General features: G+C 41.4%; 1 protein-coding gene across 1 annotated transcript in view; it reads left to right on the top strand.

Moving 5' to 3' along the window:
• Nucleotides 1-23,030, top strand: part of LOC142657804 (very-long-chain enoyl-CoA reductase-like) — a 74,681-nt gene that overhangs the window by 29,533 nt on the left and 22,118 nt on the right. The window contains exons 2-4 of the mRNA XM_075833189.1: nucleotides 17,799-17,849; nucleotides 18,996-19,047; nucleotides 22,531-22,575. Of these exons, the coding sequence (XP_075689304.1) occupies nucleotides 17,799-17,849; nucleotides 18,996-19,047; nucleotides 22,531-22,575 (148 nt within the window). The remainder of the gene's footprint in view (nucleotides 1-17,798; nucleotides 17,850-18,995; nucleotides 19,048-22,530; nucleotides 22,576-23,030) is intronic.

The raw sequence follows: 23,030 nt of genomic DNA, 5'->3' as shown, positions 1-23,030 counted from the left end.
CAGACGGCGTACGCTGCAGAAAGTGGAACGGCTCCCGTTCGCATTGTCTATCGGGATGTATGTGCCGTATTCCATCTCTGTATGTGTCGTTAATCGACACAGAGATTTAAAAAAAATGGCAGCCCCCATAGAGAAGTAAAAGTAAGAAAAAGTAGAACACAAATACAATTTATGTTCATATCATACTAAAAGCAATATGATAAAAAAAAATCTTGACACCTTCCCTTTTAACTTCCTTTTTCTTTTTTGCTTCTTATATTGATTTCTTGGTTGGCACCGTATGATTTGTACTGAGCTCAGACATCCAGTGAGTAATCCAAAACCGTCTTTAAGTGATGTATATATGTCCTGTAGATACAAGCTTGGCAACCAGGATGGGAAAACTCCATTGTTTACATTGCTGGTTTCACTCAGATGACTAGGAAATGTATAGTAGAAATAGTGTTTATATTAGAACGTATGTACGTTTTTTATTTAATAACTAAACAGATGACCTACACGGAATGGCCCCTTTATTATAGACCCCTGCCTCACGATTGCAGCTTTCCTGTATGGAATTTAGAGAGTGCATCATAAAATCGAGTGGGCAACTTTTCCGTGGATCTGTTTGAAATATGTCAAGAGTTGTTCTGACAAACAGGCGGTGCACAGTAAAGCAAACACTGGTGCTCAAACTTATGTGTTCGCATGCACAACTTGTCATTTCTTCGCACAGATGAGCTATAACAGCAGGTGACATTTGCTTTCTAAGTTGCGTTTCCCAGAAAAAAAAACAAAAAACACATCTGTTTTGGTTATGTGCTGGACACTACAACCAATGCACCATAAGATGGGTATCCATCTGGGTGCAGCTGTCTGGATTTCTTCACCAATTTTGTCCTCCCGACATCTGGCTGTTATTAGCTGTTTAAAAGTTTGGTTAAAAAGGTACTGGACTGGCGCGACACTTGGTGTGTCAGAATAAAATAACTGGACTGAGTCCTTGTCTCCATAGCATAAGTCCTTATTCACACGACAGGGTTTCCCGGCCGGGTGACGGCCGTTCATAAATCGGCCGTCATCCGGATGCATTAGGAAAAATAGACCCCTAATGGGGCTATTCACACGACCGTTTTTTTTTTTTTTGACGGCCCGGGAAACCTGGCTGTCAAAAAATGGGATATGCCCTATTTTCAGCCGTTTGCCCGGCTCCCATAGAAGTCTATGGGGCCGGGTAATACATGGCCATCACCGGAATGTGTCCCGAGTGATGGCCATGTATTCCGTCGCTCGCGCTCTCTCTCCTCCTCCTCCTCACAGTGCAGAGTTCATGTGAGGAGGAGGAGGGTCTTTTTTTTTGGAATCCGTGTAGAAGTCGGAATCTCCAATCCCTGGCCGGGGATTGGGGATTCCGCTACAGGAGAAGTGAGTGACTACACTGTCCATATATGGACACCGCGACGTCACTCACTTCAGAAGCGGAATCCCCGACCCTGTGGCAGGGGATTCCTCTCCAGGAGAAGTCCGTGACTAAACTGTCCATATATGGACATTGAAGTCAGTGACTTCTCCTGCAAGGGGGGGGGGGGGGGGCTGTGTGGCATCAACTACATGGGACTTGGTGGCATCACCTACAGGGGACTTGGTGGCATTTCATAAAGGGAGCTGGGTGGCGTTACCTGCAGGGGGCTGGGCGGCGTTCTACAGAGGGGTGGCATCTACAGAGGGCTATGTGTGGCAACAAATTTAAATGCTATTCATCCGATTTTAAAACGGACAGGGAAAAAAACGGATGCAAAACGGGTAAAAATCGGCCGTTAAAAACGGCAACATGGCCCGGAACGGATGCAAAACGGATGCAAACTGGCCGGGAAATACGGCCCAAAACGGCCGATTTTATCGGCCGACATTCGGACCCTGTCGTGTGAATGAGGCCTGAATCGTTTTGAGGGTAAAACCTCTTCATCAGATAAAAATTAAACATCTGCATTACAACAACGTAGTATGGTTTAAATAGCAAAAAAAAACAAACAAGATTTGTGACAGTGGGCGGCCTCCAGGTGAACAAAAAGTGGGAAGAAATAAGCATAGATATGTTTTATTCACAAATCATGTTACAGAGATTGCTTGAATTAATATGGTATTGAAAAACATTAATTTAAAAACACGATAGTAAAGTATCAAATTCAGTATGTGATAATGTTACAGCACTAGGCAGGGCTGCCTGACTGGCTGCTATGGAACCTGGGAACTTAGTGGGGCGGGCTACTCCAGGTTGTAAGCCCACGCCTGCACACAGAGGGGATGGGATGATTAAAGGGAATGTGTTGCCAGAAAAACATGTTGTTTTTTTTTAAATTAAACATTTAGTGTGTGGGTGATTTAAACATTGTTCAAATTTTTTTTATTTTTTTCACGAGTCAGGAAATATCATAAATTAATTCTAATTTATAATACTACCCATTTTTGGTCACTAGATGGAGCTATTCCCAAAATTGCAGCATTGCAAAATTGGGTAAAAAGCCCTCGCTCTAGTGAGCTCTCAGCATCCCCCCCTCCTTTATCCTGGCTAGTGCCGGGATAAACGAGGGGTTTGAACGGTGTAACCTCCTACAATGTGTGTCGCCATTTTTTGAGCTAACACACAGTGTAGTAGGTTTACATACAGTAGTAAACACACACAAACACGAACATACATTGAAATCTCTTACCTGCTCCTGCCGCCGCGGCTCCCTCCGGCCCGTCCGCTCCGTTTGCTGCCGCTGGTCCAAGTGCACAAATCCGGAAGCCGCGACCGGAAGTAGTAATATTACTGTCCGGCCGCGACTTCCGGTCCACAGGAAAATGGCGCCGGACGGCGCCAATTTCGAATTGGACTGTGTGGGAGCGGCGCATGCGCAGTTCCCACACAGACGCCGTACACTGAAGTCAATGGGACGGGAGCCGTTCGCAGTCCCTATGGGACTGTGGCTGCCGTATTCCATGTCTGTATGTGTCGTTAATCGACACATAGAGAAATGGAACAAAAAATGGCAGCCCCCATAGGGAAGAAAAAGTGTAAAAATAAGAAAAAGTAAAAAAAAACACACGAATATAAACGTTTTTAATAAAGCACTAACATCTTTAACATATAAAAAAATAATTTGTGATGACACTGTTCCTTTAAGTACGCATGTGTCGAGAATCTAGTGTGGAGAGCAGGCAGTCCAATGCATGACTCTGGATGAACGGTTCTCCAATATTCTGTTCTTGGAAAGCCCCCATGTACACTCGGCGATGCTTAGCTATGTATTGGGACGAGCGATCGTCCCTACGATCGTTCATCCCCATACATTTTTATCATGTCGGCAGCACATCTCCCGGTTTTACACAGGGACATGTGCTGCCAACAACATATTTATTGCTACATAAATCAGGCGGTGAACAAGCGTTTCCTCGTTCATCGGCTGATCGTTGCCCTGTTTACACATTGATATGAACGCTCGTTTTCCCGATAAATTAGCCCGTGTAAAAGTGCCTTTTAACTTGTGTGTTTCAGATAATCTGAAATTCTTGACAATCTTGCTCGACCCATTTTTGGATATACCATAGTCGTCTTGTATACACACCAAGGAATTAAATAACGGACACAAAATAAAGAGAACCGCACATTTCTGATGATCTCATAGGTTCTCTGAAACCCAAAAAAGTTAATTTAATACATCCCTGAACTCTTCATGCAAAGTGTTCTTCTCATCTGTGTTTCTAGGGAAGAGGCCTAAGCATTTAGAAGTAGAGTATGGCTTAGGCCCTGTTCACATCAGCATTGCCCTTCCATTGAGGGGTTCCGTTGACTGCGCTATTCCGTCAAAACAATGGAACCCGTTCACAACGGTGTCAAACGGAAAGCATTAGCAAAGTTTCCGTCACCATTGACATCAATGGTGATGCAAACGAAAGCTAAGGTTTCCGTTTGCCTTTCCGTTGAGGGGTTAACTTGACGGAAACCTCCGATGGAACCCCTCAATGGAAGGGCAACGCATGTGAACAGGTCCTTAATGTTTTGTTTCTTAATCATGCCTCCTCAGCGACTGCTAATTTCTTTGTTTCAGCAAAGATGTGGTTCTTAGGTGTGATTTGCTATTTGCAATGCTGATTTAACGCTTTTGTGAGGGAAGAAATGGCAGCAATCCAGTCAGTGTGTTTTTTTTTTTTTTGTTTTTTTTTTCTCTTTCTTACACGTATAAATCCTTCCAAAGATTCCACAGCATTGCCAAGTTTTTCTGCAACACTCGTATATCCCTCAGACATCGCAAGTCGGAGGAATGCAGTATGTCTATATTAATTTGCAGAGGCTAAAAAGCCACTGGTGTTAATGACCATAAATATGAAGGTTCCTCTTACCTTAACCAGCTGTATGGCTGACTTTGGGTGAGTGAAATCTCTTTCTAAGTGTTCAGCTTTAGGTGTGTATCCTTCTGGATTTCATATGTGCAAAAGTTAAGGAGAACATCCGCGTTCATTTCAGTTCCGCCGGGAACTGCCGGTTGGACTTTTGCAAGTGTTCTAGGGTGCATTTTGTTTTATTTCTACATGTTACTTAGAAAAATTCTGAAAGACGAATGATTAATGAAGGCCCCCAGGTCTGCCATCTTTGTACTCCTATGAAGCAGGGCTGTTGGACTAATGTATATCGTTATACTATCATGCAAGCGATCCAATGATCGCTGGTTTAAGTCCCCTAGGGGGACTAGTAAAAAAAAAAAGTAAAATCCTGTTAAAGTCTTATATTAAAAATTCCCTTTCCCATTTTCCCCCAAGTGCAATGTCAAAAAATAAAGATTAACCTAACTGGTATCACCGCGTCCGTAAAACTCCAAACTATTAAAATGTAACCTTATTTAACCTGCATGGTGATTGCCGTAAAAAAACAAACCTGTAAACGCCAGAATTACTGACTTTTTGGTCACTTCATCAACCACAAAAAATGGAATAAAAAGTGATCAAAATTTCTTATGTACCAATAGAAACTACAGCTCACCCTGCAAAAAATGTGCGGCATGACGGCTTAATCAATGGGAAAAAAAAAGTAATAGCGCTAAGAATATGACAAAACACAAATTTTATTTGTAACCGTTTTTTTTCCTTGTACAACATAAAAAAAAATCTATATAAATTTGGTATCGCCATAATCTTATTGACCTGCAAAATAAAGTTCTATTTTTTTAATGCACGGCGAATGCCGTAAAAACAAAACCCCCCAAAAAATGGAGGAATCGCTGTTTTCTTTTTTTTCCCATTCAACCCCACAAAGTTTTTTTTTTATTTTTTTTTCCAATTACATTATATGGTACAATAAATGTTGACAAGACGTCCCTCCAAAAAACAAGCCCTCATATGACTATATCGATGGAAAAATAAAAAGGTTATGGCTTTTAGAAAGTGAGGAGGAAAATAACAAAAGTGAAAATCCCAAAAAATGCAGAACTTTTTTTAGGATTTGCGTAGATCACTACTCTGCAGATTTTTCCAGAGCGTGTGAATTGGGTATAAAAACCGCCATTCACATGCATTGCCAGCAGAATGTTAGTGGATTCTGTTAGAATTTTGGTCTTAAAATGCTTTTGGTATCTCTCCTTTTTAAATTATGAGTTAGAATATCGGGCTTTTACATGAAAAATAGAAATGAATTGCTTTACAGAAAGCCGTCCACTGTCTGCTCTGTGTAACAAACAACACTTAATCAATTTTGCTAGGAAATGCAGCCAAAAAACCCTTATGGTAAGCTTGCTCTCAGATCTATCTTTTCAGTGGAATTTTCCAAATGTATATCCAGTAAATATAACACCGCTCTCGGATGACAACTGTTCATACGCTGACTATGCTATTAGAAATTATCTTCTTTTACGAATATACTCATTATTAGATTGATATCTTTAAGTTAGATTGGACATATCAAGTTTTAAAGTGGCCATAGACGTGAGACTAACGTTGGCTGAATCTGTGGATTTCGACGGGACCAGCCACTATCTAATGTGTATTGGACGTTCGTCTGGCAGAAGTCGGGGAGGGGGAAAAAAGGATCGGGCATGTTGAAACTCAACATGCCCGATCCTTTGTCCTCAAGTGAGATGAGCTGCTGCCAGAGGTGTCCAGCAACGGCTTATTCCCCTCTACCCATTGAGGCTGAACCGAGCATGCATGTGTACAGGGAGGTCGGGAGAAATAGCTGTTGGCCGAACGGGCGTTTGGCCAAAAACTTTTGAAAGTGTATGCCCACTTCTAGTCTATCAGCTGTTCATTAAACGTAGACACTTTTTTTTAACCCTTTTTTACTTTTTTTTTTCCCTATTTTTATCACAACAAGATGGTCGCTTGATCCTACCCATGTACCCAACAGATATGCAGCTGGTCATTACAGCCATATGGTGTATGATTCAGTGGTTCAGGGTATATTCAGAATATTTTGGGGGGCACATTTGTAAGATAATTACATGTACACTCCTCTAAGGCCTGTTTAAGACCTGGACCCCATAGGATCTTAAAGTTTCTCACTTCCAAATGACGACCACATTTTGGCATCTGTTTTGTGGCCACAACACCCAGATCCCCTGCTGTAAGGAATCTGGATATTCTAAACACCCATTTAGCTGAATACTTGGATTTTAAAATAAGCCTAGCTTTTCAGTCTTGCCCAGGCTGACTCTTAAAGGAAGGGTGTCGCGAATTTTTTTTTTTTTTTTTTTAATATCAATTTGCTTTGTGTTTTATTAAAATAAATTGTATTTGTTTGTGTTTTTACTTTTTTTTTTTTTCAAACTTTTTCTTCACTATGGGGGCTGACCTTTTTTTTTTCATTTCTGTATGTGTCGATTAACGACACATACAGAGATGGAATACGGCACATACATTCCCATAGAGAATGCGAACGGGAGCCGTTCGGCATTCACTATGGTGTACGCCGTCTGTGTGGGAAGGGCTCCCACACAGTCCAAATGGAAGGTCTTCGGCCGAGCGACATCCGGCGCCATTTTCTTGTGGACCAGAAGCCGCGGCCGGACAGTAAGATGACTACTTCCGGTCGCGGCTTCTGGACATGTGATTAGAAGCAAGCACTAGGAGCGGACGGACCGGAGGGAGCAGCGGCGGAGGCAGGAGCAGGTAAGTTAGGTCTGTGTATGTATTTGTTTTAGTGTGTGATTACCATTGTTTGTAAGCCTACTACACTGTGTGTATTCGCTCAAAAAATGGCGGCACACAGTGTAGGAGGTTTGAACATTCAATCCCCTCCTTTCTCCTGGCACTAGCCAGGATAACGGAGGGGGGATTGTTTGAGTACGCTAGAGTGAGTGTGTCTTTTGCATTTTCTGCAATTTTGAGAAATTTTGCAAAATTAGAATCTAATTTATAATATTTCCTGACTTGTGAAAAAATGTAACTTATTAAATTTTAACTTAAAAAAAATAAATATATATTTTCTAGCGACACATTCCCTTTAAGAATGCTGCTCTAGTTTATTTTTCTAGATGGAAGATAACCTCTTGCATGGACAAATACAAGGGCTTGTTAGGGAAGCAGGCTTGGTAATTGGTCTATGCACTGTATTCCTTGCAAAATGACTCGTTTACAACAACAGAAAATGCAACCATATATCCAGGACTCCCTCCCTATCTAGATAAGGAGAGAAAAAACTACCCCTACACCGTGATCATTACCAAAAAACCCAAATTTCAACTGGAGACAGTAATTGAAGCTAGGGATAATACAGTGTAACATCTTCCATCTTTATGTAACTACCCACTGTTGTGTTTGCAGCACAGCAGTTGTGTACAATGCAAAGTGTGTTGTGTGTGACAACACTTTAGTCTCTATTATTTTTGATAAAAGCTTAGACCCAATTCTAGTGGAACAATGTACCTTCATCACGGCAGCAACAATGTAATTAAATAAGGTGATAGATTTGTTGTTGGTCAGTGCATCGAATTGATTCTGTGGAGGCTGCCATCTGTTGTAACTTAATTTAGATGTGCACTCTTGCTCTTAGACCTAGCATTTGTTCTAGATATAATGGGCTGTGTTTAACTTTTAGTCCTTTATAAGCCATCCACCCCTCTGTGTGATGTTTATATCGTGGTGACTCAGTCATTCGAATTTGGATTTAGTAGCTGTTCCTGTATTACAGAAAAGGTTAAACATCTTAAAAATTCCTAGTCCCAAAGTGCATTGTGTTCCGGGGAATTTTATGACACTAATAGTCTAAAGTTGTGTGAGATGAATAGACGAAGTAAATTTAGCCGAAATATATTGATATAAAAAAAATTAACAACTGAATCAAATGTATAATTTCATCCAAGTTCTATAGTTTCTACCAAGATATTAGTTGTTGAGACCTGAGAGAATTCATTAATTTATGCTACTTGTTCCCAAACTCTGACCCTACCATCAGAATAGTGCAACAGAAATCTGGAATGATCTGATGTTTTTCCCCTGCTCAGTAATCCAATTTTTGCATTCTTTTGCCCACTTGAGTCTTGCCTAAAGGGTGTTTTGCACTGGGTGATTATCGGGCAGACAAGTATTCATAGAATGCTCGTTGCTGATAATTGCCTGTGTAAACAGGGCAGCGATCCGCAGATCTACGAGCAAACGCTCTATCATCTGCTGATCGTAACATTTAAAAAAAGTAAAATATAGTTATCGGCAGCACATCTCCATGTGTAAACAGGGATATGCGCTGCCGACATGATAACGTATGAGGACGAGCGATCAAAGTAATGATACCGCTCAACCCCATCCATAGCTCCTTGTGACAGGAGCAAATGAGCGCCGATCAACGATGTCTCGTTGTTCGGCGCTCGCTGCATCGGCCAGTGTAATATTAAGGCCTTATTCAGACTAGCGTATTTTACGTCCATGTGCTGTCTGCTTGAAATAACATGCAAATCAATGGGGCTATTCACACATGCATGTTTTTTCATGCAGCGTGTGTCCATTGCGTGAAACTCACTGCATGTCCTATTTTGGTCGGTTTTTGCGGACCACGTCGCCCATTGAAATTTATGGGTCCGTGAAAAACACTAATAGCACACGGACGACATGCGTGAAACACGAACAGCACACTGATCAGTTGCTAAAGAAATGTTGAGAAACCCCCCCCCCCCTCCCCAAAAAATACAGAGGAGAAGCCCGGATGTGAAAAACTGATACCACATGGAACTGAAATGCATGCAATACGGTTAGTTTTTTTGACAACTAAAAACAGACCTGCTTGTCTGAATAAAGCTCATGGGCTCATTCACACGACTGTGAATGTCGTCAGTGTGCTGTGCGTTGAAACAACGCACAGCACGCAGCCCCATTGATTTAAAAAAACGCACACTGACAGGTTTACGCACGTTTTTTTTACACGCGTAAATCTGTCACGCTCGTGTGAATGTAGCCTTAGACCGCAATGAAATCCCAGCTGGTCATCTTCTCTTATAGCCCATCCATGCTAAGGAACGACGAGTTGTGAGTTTGAACATGTTAGTTGGAGCACTAGCGTTGTATTCAGCCGCAATTTGCTTGACTGTTCGTTAGAAGAATTGTTGACCTCCTCCTCTGACCCCTTTCGTCAACTAATTGGGGATATCCGCAGGAACTTCATTTGCTGGAGGTTATACTTTCGACACCGCTGCACTGAAAAACCCCACAAGGTTGGCGGTTTTTTAAATATTAGCCCGGCTAGTCTAGCACCGATGACAATGCCTCGTTTGAAGTCACTCAGATCACTCAATTTTCCCATTTGTATGTGGATTCACACTGAAACTGATCCACGGAAAACGTGCTCAATTGATTTTTTTTTTTTTTGCTGCATTTCGGGTCACGTGTCTAGTTTCCATACAGAGAAGGTTGTGAAAGGGCGGGTGTCTATATTGAAGTTGCCAATCAGTGTATATCTCAATGTGTAATAAAATTATTGTGGAACTGGAAATGTTCTTTAATAAAAAAATATTGTGATGTGGTCTGTTTTTATCTATTCCTTTCATTTAGTTAATTTTGTATTTTTCTAGATAGCCCCATAAAAATATATTAGAATGTTTATAAGGAGCACACATGCTGTTTCGCCTAGCTTTTTCGCCAACCCCTAGGAGAAATCACATGACACACCTTCTTTGACAAAACGGCAAAACTTTATTAATCCAATAAACCTAGCGATAAGAGGAGCCCGACCAATCGCGACACCACACTCTGAGCCGGGACACTGCAGCCTACTTTTTTTTTCCCCCAATGTAGACCTTGCTTATCTCCATACACTCCACTGTATGGTTTCCAACCAAAACACCTTCGAATCCAGCCTCCGGGCTGACAGTCTACCATTACTTCCTGTACCAAATCCAACATCTTTGCTTGTGATGTAGTTGGCGCCGACCTGCATGTAATACCTTGGCAAATGGGCTACTGCCACCTTTTAATAATCTCAATGAGACGCCTCATCTGTGACTGCTGCAGACCCTCTCTTCCCGTGGCCCCTTGTTTTAATCCTTCTGGTCAAACATTCCGAAGTGCTAACCGTATGGCTTCCTTTGTGCCCTCTCTGCAGCCCCTTACACAAAGGAATGACCCAGGATCCAGGCATTCCTACACCCAAGCATTTTCCACATGCTCCATACTGTGTTCCCAATACATTGGCTGCTGATGACTTCCTCACCTCTTTTGCAAGCTCCCCTGTTAGGTACTAGCCTCCAATGGATTTTCGATAAGCTGTTCTAAAATTGGGTCAAAAACTGGCAAAGATGGTTAGGACACACTCCCCCATATTTCTGTGCATTGGGCACCAAAAGAAAATAAAGTTTCCCACTTCACCCTCGATCGGGCATCCGTGATGGCATTGTTAACCCCTGGTACCTGCTCTGCCCTGAAATTTCTGTTATATTTCATGCTCACCGTGATCCATAGCTACCGACTCCGTGTATGTGAAGTGCCGCAATCCCGCCACAAAAAGTAGGGCTCCGCCAACTGCCTTACTTTGCCTCTGATGTTGAGAAGACCATCCTGTCTGAACGTCCCTTACAGCCCAAGTGCTTGTGCTGCACCGCAAAGCCCATTTTTTCAGCCAGCCATTCTCATCTGCTCCCAGCTGGTCCCCAAGGTAGCTGCTGATCATCCTGACCAATCTTTGTGGCTACCTGACCATACCACCCTTATCTGACAAATGTACACCTTCTCCTATGAAGATACCATTACCCTGCCAAGTCCAGATCCTTGTGCTTCATGACCTGTAGGCGCTCTATAAATGGCGAAATCCTGGCGACTTTCACTGCTTCCCTTGAGTCCTGTAATCACAAAACATTCTGCGAGTATCCAATGCCACCCATGCATGCAGACCCTGCCCAGGTAATATAATAAACACTAATTTAAGCAGGTACCGAATGCTTTAAATTAAGCACACAACGCGACACTCCCTATTGGAAGACTTCGCTATTGCTTCTGCCAAAATGACGGATCCGGTGCACAACAGAGACAAACGGAAACCATGGGCACCGGATCCGTCACCATTGAAATCAATGGTGATGAAAATGGAAACCTCTGGTTTCCGTTTGCATCTGTTCAGGATCTCGTTCTGACGGAAAGCTCAGACCGAGCATCAGAACGGGACCCCAACGCAGATGTGAACAGAGCCCTACCGGGTTTGCTGGCTTGCCAGAACGTTCTGGGGACTCTATCCTCCTTTTCTGCCCCTCCATTTGAGAAACTCCCAGCTCAGACAATCATGTTCTCTGTAGTCCTGCTCATCTTCTCTGGTCTCGTCCGCACAATCCACTCTTGCTTTTCCCTGTAAACAGAAACAACATTTATCTTTGTGTTCTTCCAGCAACTGACTAGCCCCTTACCCGGCTGCCCCTTATCTATCCCCCTCTCCCCGCCCACTTTACCTAGCCAACTAATCATTTTCCTACCGAAACGCCCCTTTTCACTACAGATGGGCTTCCTACCCAGCCCACCTTAGACTTATGGGCGCAGCGACATGTGGCTGCCGCCATTTTAAGCTGCCCTAAGAACAGCTAAGGGAGACGCATGGCGACCCTTATGCCTCCTTGCTCGAATTTGAGATTATATATATATATATATAATTTTTTTTTTTATTTCTCGCCATGCCTGCTGAGTGGACAAGCTCTTCCTGGCATGACCGTACCATAGCATTTTTGGGGCCCAGGGCAAGGGTTAATGTTGGGCCCCCTGCACTTCACAAAAATCACCAATGTTGTGAGAATTCTACGATCCAGCAAAGAAAGAGAATGAAAAATATATGAATGCCATGAAACGTTGACCATTTACTGTGCTCTGTTAAAGAATATACCAGTAAATAAATAATCAAATGAACATCGTGGCCTGCCTCAATGAGTCCCAGAGTTACACAGCCCAGACTGATTTCCACAAGAACAGGTGGACTTAGTGTGGGGTCCGCTTGCTTTAGGGAAAATCGGCCACCAGATTGCCCGGCCACGCACTAGTTGAGAATTTGTGGGGGTGACTCCGTGCTGTTTTGTTTTTTTTTTTGTTTAAATTTCATGAATACCTGATCTGCTTAGATACAGGGCCCCAGTAGACCGTAATACACCTGATGGGGTTAGATGCAGCAGCTCAGCAGATAGGCTTAGATACAGGGCCCCATGCAGACAGCATCACACATGACCGGCTTAGATACAGGGCCCCATGCAGACTGTAACCGTCATATATATATATATATATATATATATATATATATATATATATTCACCTCCGGAGGCAACCCTAGGTCCTGATCCCATTCGGCATAAGGACTTTGTGCACCGCACATATAATGCCCTGACTCTGAACGGCATCAGAACCCATTGTTGCACCCGAAGTTAAAGAGTACCCGACTCAGAAACTGGAAGGTTAAAGAGGCTCTGTCACCAGATTTTGCAACCCCTATCTCCTATTGCAGCAGATCGGCGCTGCAATGTAGATTACAGTAACGTTTTTATTTTTAAAAAAAGAGCATTTTTGGCCAAGTTATGACCATTTTTGTAGTTATGCAAATGAGGCTTGCAAAAGTCCAAGTGGGTGTGTTTAAAAGTAAAAGTCCAAGTGGGCGTGTATTATGTGCGTACATCGGGGCGTTTTTAATACTTTTACTAGCTGGGTGCTCTGACGAGAAGTATCATCCACTTCGCTTCAGAACGCCCAGCTTCTGCCAGATCACGCTGTGACGTCACTCACAGGTCCTGCATCGTGTCAGACGAGCGAGGACACATCGGCACCAGAGGCTACAGATGATTCTGCAGCAGCATCGGCGTTAGCAGGTAAGTCGATGTAGCTACTTACCTGCAAACGCTGATGCTGCTGCAGAATCAACTGTAGCCTCTGGTGCCGATGTGTCCGACACGATGCAGGACCTGTGAGTGACGTCACAGATCTGCACTGCCAGAAGCTGGGCGTTCTGAAGAGAAGTGGATGATACTTCTCATCAGAACGCCCAGCTAGTAAAAGTATTAAAAACGCCCCGATGTACGCACATAATACACGCCCACTTGGACTTTTACTTTTAAACACACCCACTTGGACTTTTGCAAGCCTCATTTGCATAACTACAAAAATGGTCATAACTTGGCCAAAAATGCTCTTTTTTTAAAAATAAAAACGTTACTGTAATCTACATTGCAGCGCCGATCTGCTGCAATAGGAGATAGGGGTTGCAAAATCTGGTGACAGAGCCTCTTTAACCTTCCAGTTACTGTATTAACAAGCTCGTGTAGTTTACAAAATATGCTCCAATTACTACAGTAACTGTTAACCCGTTAGTGACCGGCCCATCGTGTTTCTACGTCGGTCACTAACGGGCCTTATTCCGATGCCATAGACTTTTTACGTCGCGGCATCGGAATAAGTAAACAGAGCAGGGAACTGTCAGATCTCCCTGCTCTCAGCTGCTAGAGGCAGCTGAGGGCTGGGAGCGTCCCTGCTCTGCCGTGTGAGATCGATATTAGTATCGATCTCACACGTTTAACCCCTCAGATGCGGTGCTCAATAGCGAGCACCGCATCTGAGTGGTTTTGGAGAGAGGGAAGGAGCTCCCTCTCTCTCCCACCGACACCCGGCGATACGATCGCCGAATGTCTGTGTCTCTAATGGCAGCCGGGGGTCTAATAAAGGCCCCCAGGTCTGCCTGGAGCGACTGCCTGCTAGATCATGCCGGAGGCATGACCTAGCAGATGCCTGTCCGTGTTAAACGGCCAGGCAGTAATACACTGCAATACAAAAGTATTGCAGTGTATTATAATAGCGATCGGAGAATCGCATATTATAGTCCCCTAATGGGACTAGTAAAAAAGTGAAAAAAAAGTTTAATAAAGTTAATTTTAAAAAAAATGTGAAAAAAAATGAAAAACCCAGCTTTTCCCCTTACAAACTGCTTTGCTATTAAAAAAACAAAATAAAGTTAAAAAGTTACACATATTTGGTATCGCCGCGTCCGTAACGACCCCGACTATAAATCTATTACATTATTTAACCCGCACGGTGAACGCCGTAAAAAAAATAATAAAAAACTATGGAAAAATTGCTGTTTTCTGTGAATACTGACTTTAAAAAAATTTAATAAAAAGTGATCAAAAAGTCGCATCTACTCCAAAATGGTACCAATAAAAACTTCAAGTCTTCCCGCAAAAAAAAAGCCCTCATACAACCGCATCGGCGAAAAAATAAAAACGTTACGGCTCTTCAAATATGGAGACACAAAAACAAATCATTTTGAAAAAAAAGCGTTTTACTGTGTAAAAGTAGTAAAACATACAAAAACTATACAAATTTGGTATCGTTGCAATCGTAACAACCCGCTGAATAAAGTTATTGTGTTATTTATACCACACGGTAAACGGCGTAGATTTAGGACGCAAAAAAGAGTGGCGAAATTTCAGATTTTTTTCTATTCCCCCCCCAAAAAAAAGTTAATAAAAGTTAATCAATAAATAATATGTACCTAAAAATGGTGCTATTAAAAAATACAACTTGTCCCGCAAAAAACAAGACCTTATACAGCTATGTAGATGCAAAAATAAGAAGGTTATAGCTCTTGGAATGCGACGATTGAAAAACGTAAAAAATAGCTTGGTCATTAAGGTCCAAAATAGGCTGGTCATTAAGGGGTTAATACACGCACAGGCCCTGCTTGCCCCATCTAAAAGATGGCCCTGCTTCTTGGTGCACTGTTATGCCGGTGTTGTGATCAGTACTCTTAGCCAATTAGATGTCATCCCACTTCTATTTCCCCTTCTCTCTTGCAGACATAATAAACTGCAGCTGCATCCCCTTCCTCCTTGTTTTCTATTCTATTATTCTGACTGCAGGCAGAAAAAGTGGAATTGCAGGAAGGTGAGGGTGATGCCACTTTTATGATATATCACTAGGTTGTACTCACATATACTCCGGACTCAAAACCAATAATAGTTGGTGTGCTTTCATTTACAGATCACAGTTTTTTTTTATCTTTAAACTTCAAAAAATTAAAGTTTTGTCATAAAAAAATACACTTTTGTCTATTTGTTTTTCAGATTGTTGAAAAGCTAGAATATTTTGTAGTAAATATTGTGTTTTGACTGCAGTTAAAGCCGAACTCTACTTTAAAAAAAAAAAAAAAAGGCAGGGTCTGGGATGCAAAGATGTGGATTTGTTTGGTTATGTCCTCACTGCAAGGTTACATGCACACATTGCGTAGCTGGAAGTTCTCAGATAAAAAAAACGCACAATAGTTTTCATGCTGTGGATTTTGGTGTGTTTTTTTTTTCTTTCCTCCACTAGGCGGATACAATTCACAAGTGGAAACGCAAAATAAATTGACATGCTGCAGATTTTAAAATCCGCACCGCAGGTCCATTTACATGCAGAAAAATACTGCAGCTTGTACGTGAGATTTCCTGGAATCTCATTGACTATGCTGGCACTGTATTACATTGCAGGGTTTTGCCGCACACAAGTATGCGTGGCAAAACCGCACATAATATGCATTGACCCTAAGGGCTCATGCCCATCATGGCTTGCTAAACCTGAGTTGTACGGAGCCATAATATGGCATAGAAGTGTATGGGGCCCTACTTTACCTCCGTATGCCTCCGATTTTAATATGTAGACAAAAGGATTTTTTTTTTTCTCTTCACACTGTTTCATACAGAATCTAAAACAAAAAATAATCGAACCATGTTTCATCGGATGCTGTATTACAAAGATGTTCACCCCATTGCTGCAAGGGGAGAATACCTCTAATACACTGCTTTTGACTGTAGGGACTCCTTGCACTGCGATACAGGCTCTGTGCACATGGCACTGGTGATCTAAAGCTGCGTTCGCTGTTCTTGTTCCTGCCCGTTAAAGAGCACTGTGGTCACCAGTCATGTTCTATTAGGCGTTAAAAGCGTACCCATATCTTCCAATCATCCCGGATCCAGCAGACCGTCCCGGAATCCGGGCAGTGTCCCACTGTTGCGGGAGAAGGTGGCATGTCCTGGTTTAAACTCTGAACGCAGATACAGTTTAATTCAATGGTGGAATTCCGCTGTCCGCTCCCTACTCCACTATTCACTATGTAACGCCAGCCGTGAGCGGCTCTGCATAGACGGGTGCGATGCAGTGATGTCATCACGCCTGTCTGCGCCCAGCTACACATAGCAGTGATCAGAGGAGTTCTGCCGAGGGATTTCCTCCAATCGTCGTGGGAACAGGGTTATGTGAGTATTTATTATATCTTTATTAGGCATTATGGGGGCTTTATACTGTCTGGCAGGCAGCTATAGGTGCTCAAAGCCTTTTGTCTGGGTGTGGTGCCAGAGAGCCCTTCACAGCAGGCGCAAATTGATGAATCACAGAGACTTTGTGTACTGCGCACTTGCCCCGCAATGCCGACCATCCGGGCGTCAGCGATGACATCAGGCACAATAGAAGCTATAGGTGCATTGTACAGTGGGGGGCAGCTAGAAGGGCATTATACGGTGTGGGGCAGCTATAGGGGCATTCTACTGTGTGTGGGCAGCTATGGGGACTTTATACTGTGTGGGGGCAGCTAAAGTGTTATTATACTTTCTGGGCGCAGCTATAGGGGCATTATACTGTGTGGGCTGAACTGGATATGTATTGGCGGGGATTGGGTGGGTTTAGAGCCATGGCTTAATGGGGGGGAAAAAAAATTGCCGCATCAGTTATCCCTCTTTTCAATAATAAGTTGGTAGGTATGGCGTATTGAGCCTTTCAGGTGACTTCTGAAAATAAGTTGTGTGTGTGTGTACATGAGAATTAACACTATTTCTGGCCATGATATGACTTATGACTATTCTCAGTTTTCCCTGGGTGCAGTCTATCATGTCTGCCATACGCAGCTCACAAAGGGAAACCGGATGTTCTCTTTCATATATCTTTTTAGCACACCAACAGAAACTGCAGCAACGTGGAGGACGTTAAACTGCAGTAATGAGCAGTGTAGCTGTGAATCCAGCACTGGGGTGAGATATAACATTCACTAGAAGCTGCAGCAGCGTCTGTGTGTCTCACTATGCTCTCGTCTTCCGCTTTCCTTTTCATAGACTTCTATGGGCAGCTGTAACCTGATCCTTTAGTATCCGTCTCATCTATAGGAGATGGATTTATCCGTTAATTCGGAGCGAGTGAACAGTTGGGATTGGGGAGCCTGATAAGTGAGAAAGGGAGGCATTTTTCTCTAATAAGATATATTACAAAGTTTCTTATATTTGCTTGTACTATTTATTTATGCAACGTTTGCGGAAAAGTTAGCGACCATTCCTGTTATTGAACCATGTAAATGTGTTTATAAATTTCAACATCCATTTCAGGTGGAAATCCTAGATTGCAAAACAAAGCAGCAATTGTGCTTTCTAGATAAGGTAAGATCTCAGACAAGATCAACTTTTTTTTTTTTAATGACTTGATCGTTGAAGCCTTCGTTCACAAATGTGCTTGGTGTTTTCGTTGCTCTGCTCTCATAGGAGCAGAACAATGAAAATACTGTAATCACTGGAGCAGTTGCATGACTGACACCATTGCACCCATTGGTGTCCGTTGCTGCACTATTTTGTCCCGCATTTTTGACCGGATCTGTGACTAAGGACCCTGATTAAGCCTCCAATGCAGATGTGAACGAAGCCTAATCCGCTAACCAGAACTTTTCCACAATGCAATGTTGTTTGACAATTGGCAAAAGTTGTAGTCAATAGATGTTAATACAAATAACTCATGGTATTGTGATGTGTAATGCAACGTTTTCATTGATTTCACATAAAGTATGGATTTTATCCAAAGTCAATATGTAGTCCGGCCTAAAACCAAGATACAGTCTAACCTGCGACTTGACTTGGGAATGTGAGCTAAGCAGGGGAACTAAAATGGAAGAGCAGATTCATTTACTCTGTAATTCATCTACATAAGAGGAGCACACATATTATATGAACACCTAAAACTTGCTTGACATGACTTGAAATATTTTGTATAGGGAACGTTCGTTTGAAAAACAAAACATATGACAAGATGGTAAGGTCTGCTGTCTATAATGGCAGAAGTTGTTAGAAGCAAAAGAAAAAAAAACATTCGGCATCCAGGTGTTATGTGAAAAAAGTATTTCACAAGTACCCCAATTGCTGCTTATTTGTAACATGGAATGGTTTTTGATTTTTCAAACTAAATGTAATGTCAGACAAAGGAAAGTTGTGTAAATATTTAATATCATTTTGGAATTATTACATTTAATTAGGGAACAAAGTTATCCAACACCCATATGACTCCTGAAAAAGTAACTTTCCGAATATTTGCACTTTAGGTGTTTATGGCATATCCACATGATATCCTGTAAATGGTACGCCTCTGGGGAAAAAAAAAAAAATTATAATAAAAAAAATATATAAATATATATAATTTTCATCCCTGGAAAGCTCTTTTTAATGGGATCCTACATTTTCATTCACGTGATTGGTGGCAGTAGAGTTAGGTAGAATTTTAATTTCTAATTCACTGTTTTTATTTTTCATTTTGTATAGGTAGAACCAAATCTTACAGTTAACGACATCAAATTGATGTTTCATAAATGTTGTAAGTATTAACATTTTGTATGTGTTTCTATTTCTTTTAAGGTGTTTGTTTTTTTGAGAATTGGAAGTTAGAAAAAAAACCTACATGTGAATGACAGGATGTCCTCCCCTGTCCTCCTCAAAACCACAATATATTAAAAATAAATATGATTACTCAGAAGTCAATATGACCTCTTCCCTTCGTGTGACAAAACGGCACACAATAACTTCTGCCTGAATCTCTGCGGCTATACACTGATTTGTTACAAACTGATCTGGAAGTTTTGATGGAACATCATCCGTAAAAACCATCATCCCTTCTGCAGAAAATGACAAAGGATTGTGACCCGCATACTGTAGCGCCTGTTGCTAAGCAATGGCACGAGTATATTTGGGTCACTGCCTAGTAAAAAGATAAGGAGAGAATTTTCATAAGACACTCATCATCTTCTTACCAGTTTCCCTGTAATGTGCCATTCAGTTTAACACACTCGTCTCTTCCTAGCAAACCGCTTTATTGAGGGGGTCTAAAGATGATACGCCATAACAATTGTGTATATCTCTATATATCCACGATTATGGGACATGCTTGAGTGCCCTCATTAGAATAAGGCATGTGGACCTTTTGTGTTTCTTCCTGGGTTCCGAAATGAAGTAACAATTGGAACTGTCCATCTTCACTCCAAAATGTCAGTTTTTCATGGAGACAAATAGATTTTGGTATTCAGTGGGGTTTTTATTTTTTTAATTTTTTTTTAATTTAAGTGAATGGAGTTTCCTTGTTGTAATAGAAAAAAAACTTCTATTAAGAAAATTTGTGTTTTTTAAAACCTTGAAGCCGATTTCCGTCTATGCAAAGAACCGTACGTTCAAATTAAATGCGGGAGTACAGTGTGTATTGATAAAGGTTTTTTAAAACATTGCTAACCGCAGACTGATATAAGGCATACTAATTAAAGGGGGAATCTAGGTTCAGCGAATAGATTCATTGTGTATTGAAAAGTTATAATTTTCTAATCAACTTATGGTTTTCAAAATCTCTGCTTGCTGTTATTCAATAGAAACCGTCATTTTTTATTTTGCTTACAGGTGATAAAAATCTAACTTTGGTCCTATGATGGACAAAGCGGTGCCTGGCCCCTTACAAGAAAACTCTAACTGTACTATAATCAGTCACATGACCAGGACAATTTTTATTTTATCCACTAGAAGTAAACTTTTGCTGTTGAATAAAAGCAAGCAGAGATCTTGGGGGGAAAAAAACACCAAAGAGACTTAATTAAACAGATTTGTATTTTCTTTTTTTGCTGAAACCGGAATACCATTTTAATAGGTACAATAAAAATGTTTAACTCGTGATGCTCTCTATAAACCTAGAGGCATTGCCTACTAGAACACACCCTGCCCCTTCCTAGTGCACCAGATCATCAAAGGGTACAATACATTTATATTAATATAAAACTAGACCTGATTGGGAGATGCCACATACTCACGCGCACTGAACTTGTGTGCCACGATCGTGCGGTGCCTTTTTATTTACATATAATTTGGCAGCCTGAATGAGGATTACAGCATACTTCCTTCAGAGCATCTCATCAGTCCTCATACTTATGCAAATAGAGAAGATGCTAGCAGCACTGAACAAGCTAAAAATAAGCTATCAAAAATACTTGGTGCACGCCTGGAGGGGTACCAGGTTCAAAGTACCTTAGTAATCAATACTAAGTCCAAAGTCAGGCAGCACTCCGTGAACAAAGTGGTGTGTTTATTCCAAAAGCTGCGGCGTTTCAGCTCGCTATAAGGTTTTATTCAATTAGTACTTAGATGGCTTTAATTTTGACTTCTGATCATATAGGATTTCATGCTTGGTTACTTGAATGTCCAGTAATCATTTTAATGTCTAACCATTCTTGGTTGCAATAAATAATGGTAAGATAGTCGTCCATTATGATCACCTGTACTATTTAAGATATCCATTTTCCATAGAACTAGATATGTCCACTAGTATTGAGTTAGCCCCAGGACGACTTTACATACAGTAGTTATTATTTCTGATCAGACAGAGCAAAGAAGTCTAAGACAATGGTTGGCATTAGGCAAGCGGCCAAGGCTGGCAGCCAACATTAGAATGAGCTGACAGAGAAGTCACGGTCAGGCTGGGTCATATAAGAATATGCAGCATTACAGTGGTGTGAAAAAGAACTGGTCTCCTTCCATATGTCCCCTGTTCTTTCATATATTTTCTGATCTCTAAATAAAATGTAATGGTAAATCCTATGTACCTTGGTAAACACACAAAACCGTTTTTCAATAACCCATATCAAAAAAGTTACAGGTCCCAATATGTCTGGCGTAAAGCAAAACGCCAATCTAACCAACAGTCCAATATGGTGGTAGTGTGTTAACTGGACAACAGGCCCTTATTGAAGGAACCACATTTTTGCACTATCCGGGAATTTTATTTTAAAGCGTATCTGTCATCTGATTATACTTCCCTAATCAAGGGTGCAATATTTTGGGGACAGGTCCATTGTTCTATTACCCGAAAAAGACACAAAAAGAGAATGCCGTTTGGCTAATAATTCCCAACAAAGAATACAGCAAACTCCTACTTGTGACTCTGCCGTATTCATGACTGGAGCTCTCCTCGCGCTCCCCTCACTAGTGACTGATGGGCTCTTGTCTACCTGCATGTATACGTGGTAGCGGTCAGTCACTGGTGAGGAGGGCAGGAGGTTTTGGGGAGTGACGGAGGAGCACTCCGCTTATAAATACGGCCATAGCCTGTATTAGCCAAATGACGCACAATTTTTATAAAAAAAAATGTGGTGCCGTTTGGGCTAACATTACAGCGGACCTGTCCCCATAATATGCTGGACTATTTAAGGTGATATCTGCTTTTAAACTGAATGTCTTGTCATTCATAATATATGTTGCTAAACGGTGGTTTGTTTAGTCAATGCCTAAAATACCACCAACTGTTAATGCAGCGCTTGTATCTGTCACAAGAAATAAATAAAAAATAACCACAGTACTTGTCATAATTAAAGCCAATCACCAGTCAAAAAAATGACAATTATGGCTGAATAGGGAACCTCCCCCACCCCGTGTTTGGTTGTCCCCCCTACCTCTCTCCCACCTGTAACATGGATCCCTGGAGGTGGCGTTAGTCCAGCCCATGCAGTAAATCCCTAGTAAGCACAGTGGTCTAGGCATAACCATTCTTCCTTCAGCCCTCCTCCATTTATAATAAGATACTCCATAGAAACCATGCTCATTATGCCAGGTTAATTGTACTTTCTGCATGAACCAGACCAACCCTATCCTCTCAATTGTGGGACTCCCAGTAATAAAATATTAAGAGTCTATAGTTTGGGGAGTAAAACTTCAATGCAAAAGTGAGTTTTCAGATTTAACTTTATGCATACAACCTTTTCTAATTATGACTTTTTCCTATTTTAATTGTTAGCTTTTTGGTTGCTAAAGCTTATTTCTTCTCTTGCAGATCCTCAGTGGTATCCAGCAAGACAATCAATACGGTTAGACCCCAGTATGTAGGGGAAATTCCCATAGGAGTAATTAACATTTTGCAGAAATTTGCTTTTCTAGTTTTCTTTTTATTAATGTTCATATAGCAAGATGACCACCTTCCCATTCAGAACACCATCATTGGGCATTTATATGGCAAATATCCGGAATCCCCATTGTTGTATGTGAGATTTCATTTTGCTAGATTATGTATAATTAGCGGTGTTTTATTGAACAGGCTAGTATTTTTCAGAAATAAATTAAAAGATAAAAGGTTTCTGAAAAAAGTTAATATTTTCCTTAAACCATAAAGTGTTAACTGCCTATTTTTTACATGTGGAAACTAATGGGCCCAGATAATGGGACTTCCACTGTAGCGCTATTGCAATATATGTAAATAATCCGAATGCTTAAACTTTCTCCTACTGCAATATCCTTAAAATAGGACAATGATTGCTTAGATGGAGACAGAACATC

Source organism: Rhinoderma darwinii, chromosome 7 (assembly GCF_050947455.1).
Source record: "Rhinoderma darwinii isolate aRhiDar2 chromosome 7, aRhiDar2.hap1, whole genome shotgun sequence".
Lineage (NCBI taxonomy): Eukaryota > Metazoa > Chordata > Amphibia > Anura > Rhinodermatidae > Rhinoderma > Rhinoderma darwinii.
The sequence above is the reverse complement of the archived record's forward strand: the minus strand, read 5'-3'. Positions and strand labels throughout refer to the sequence as shown.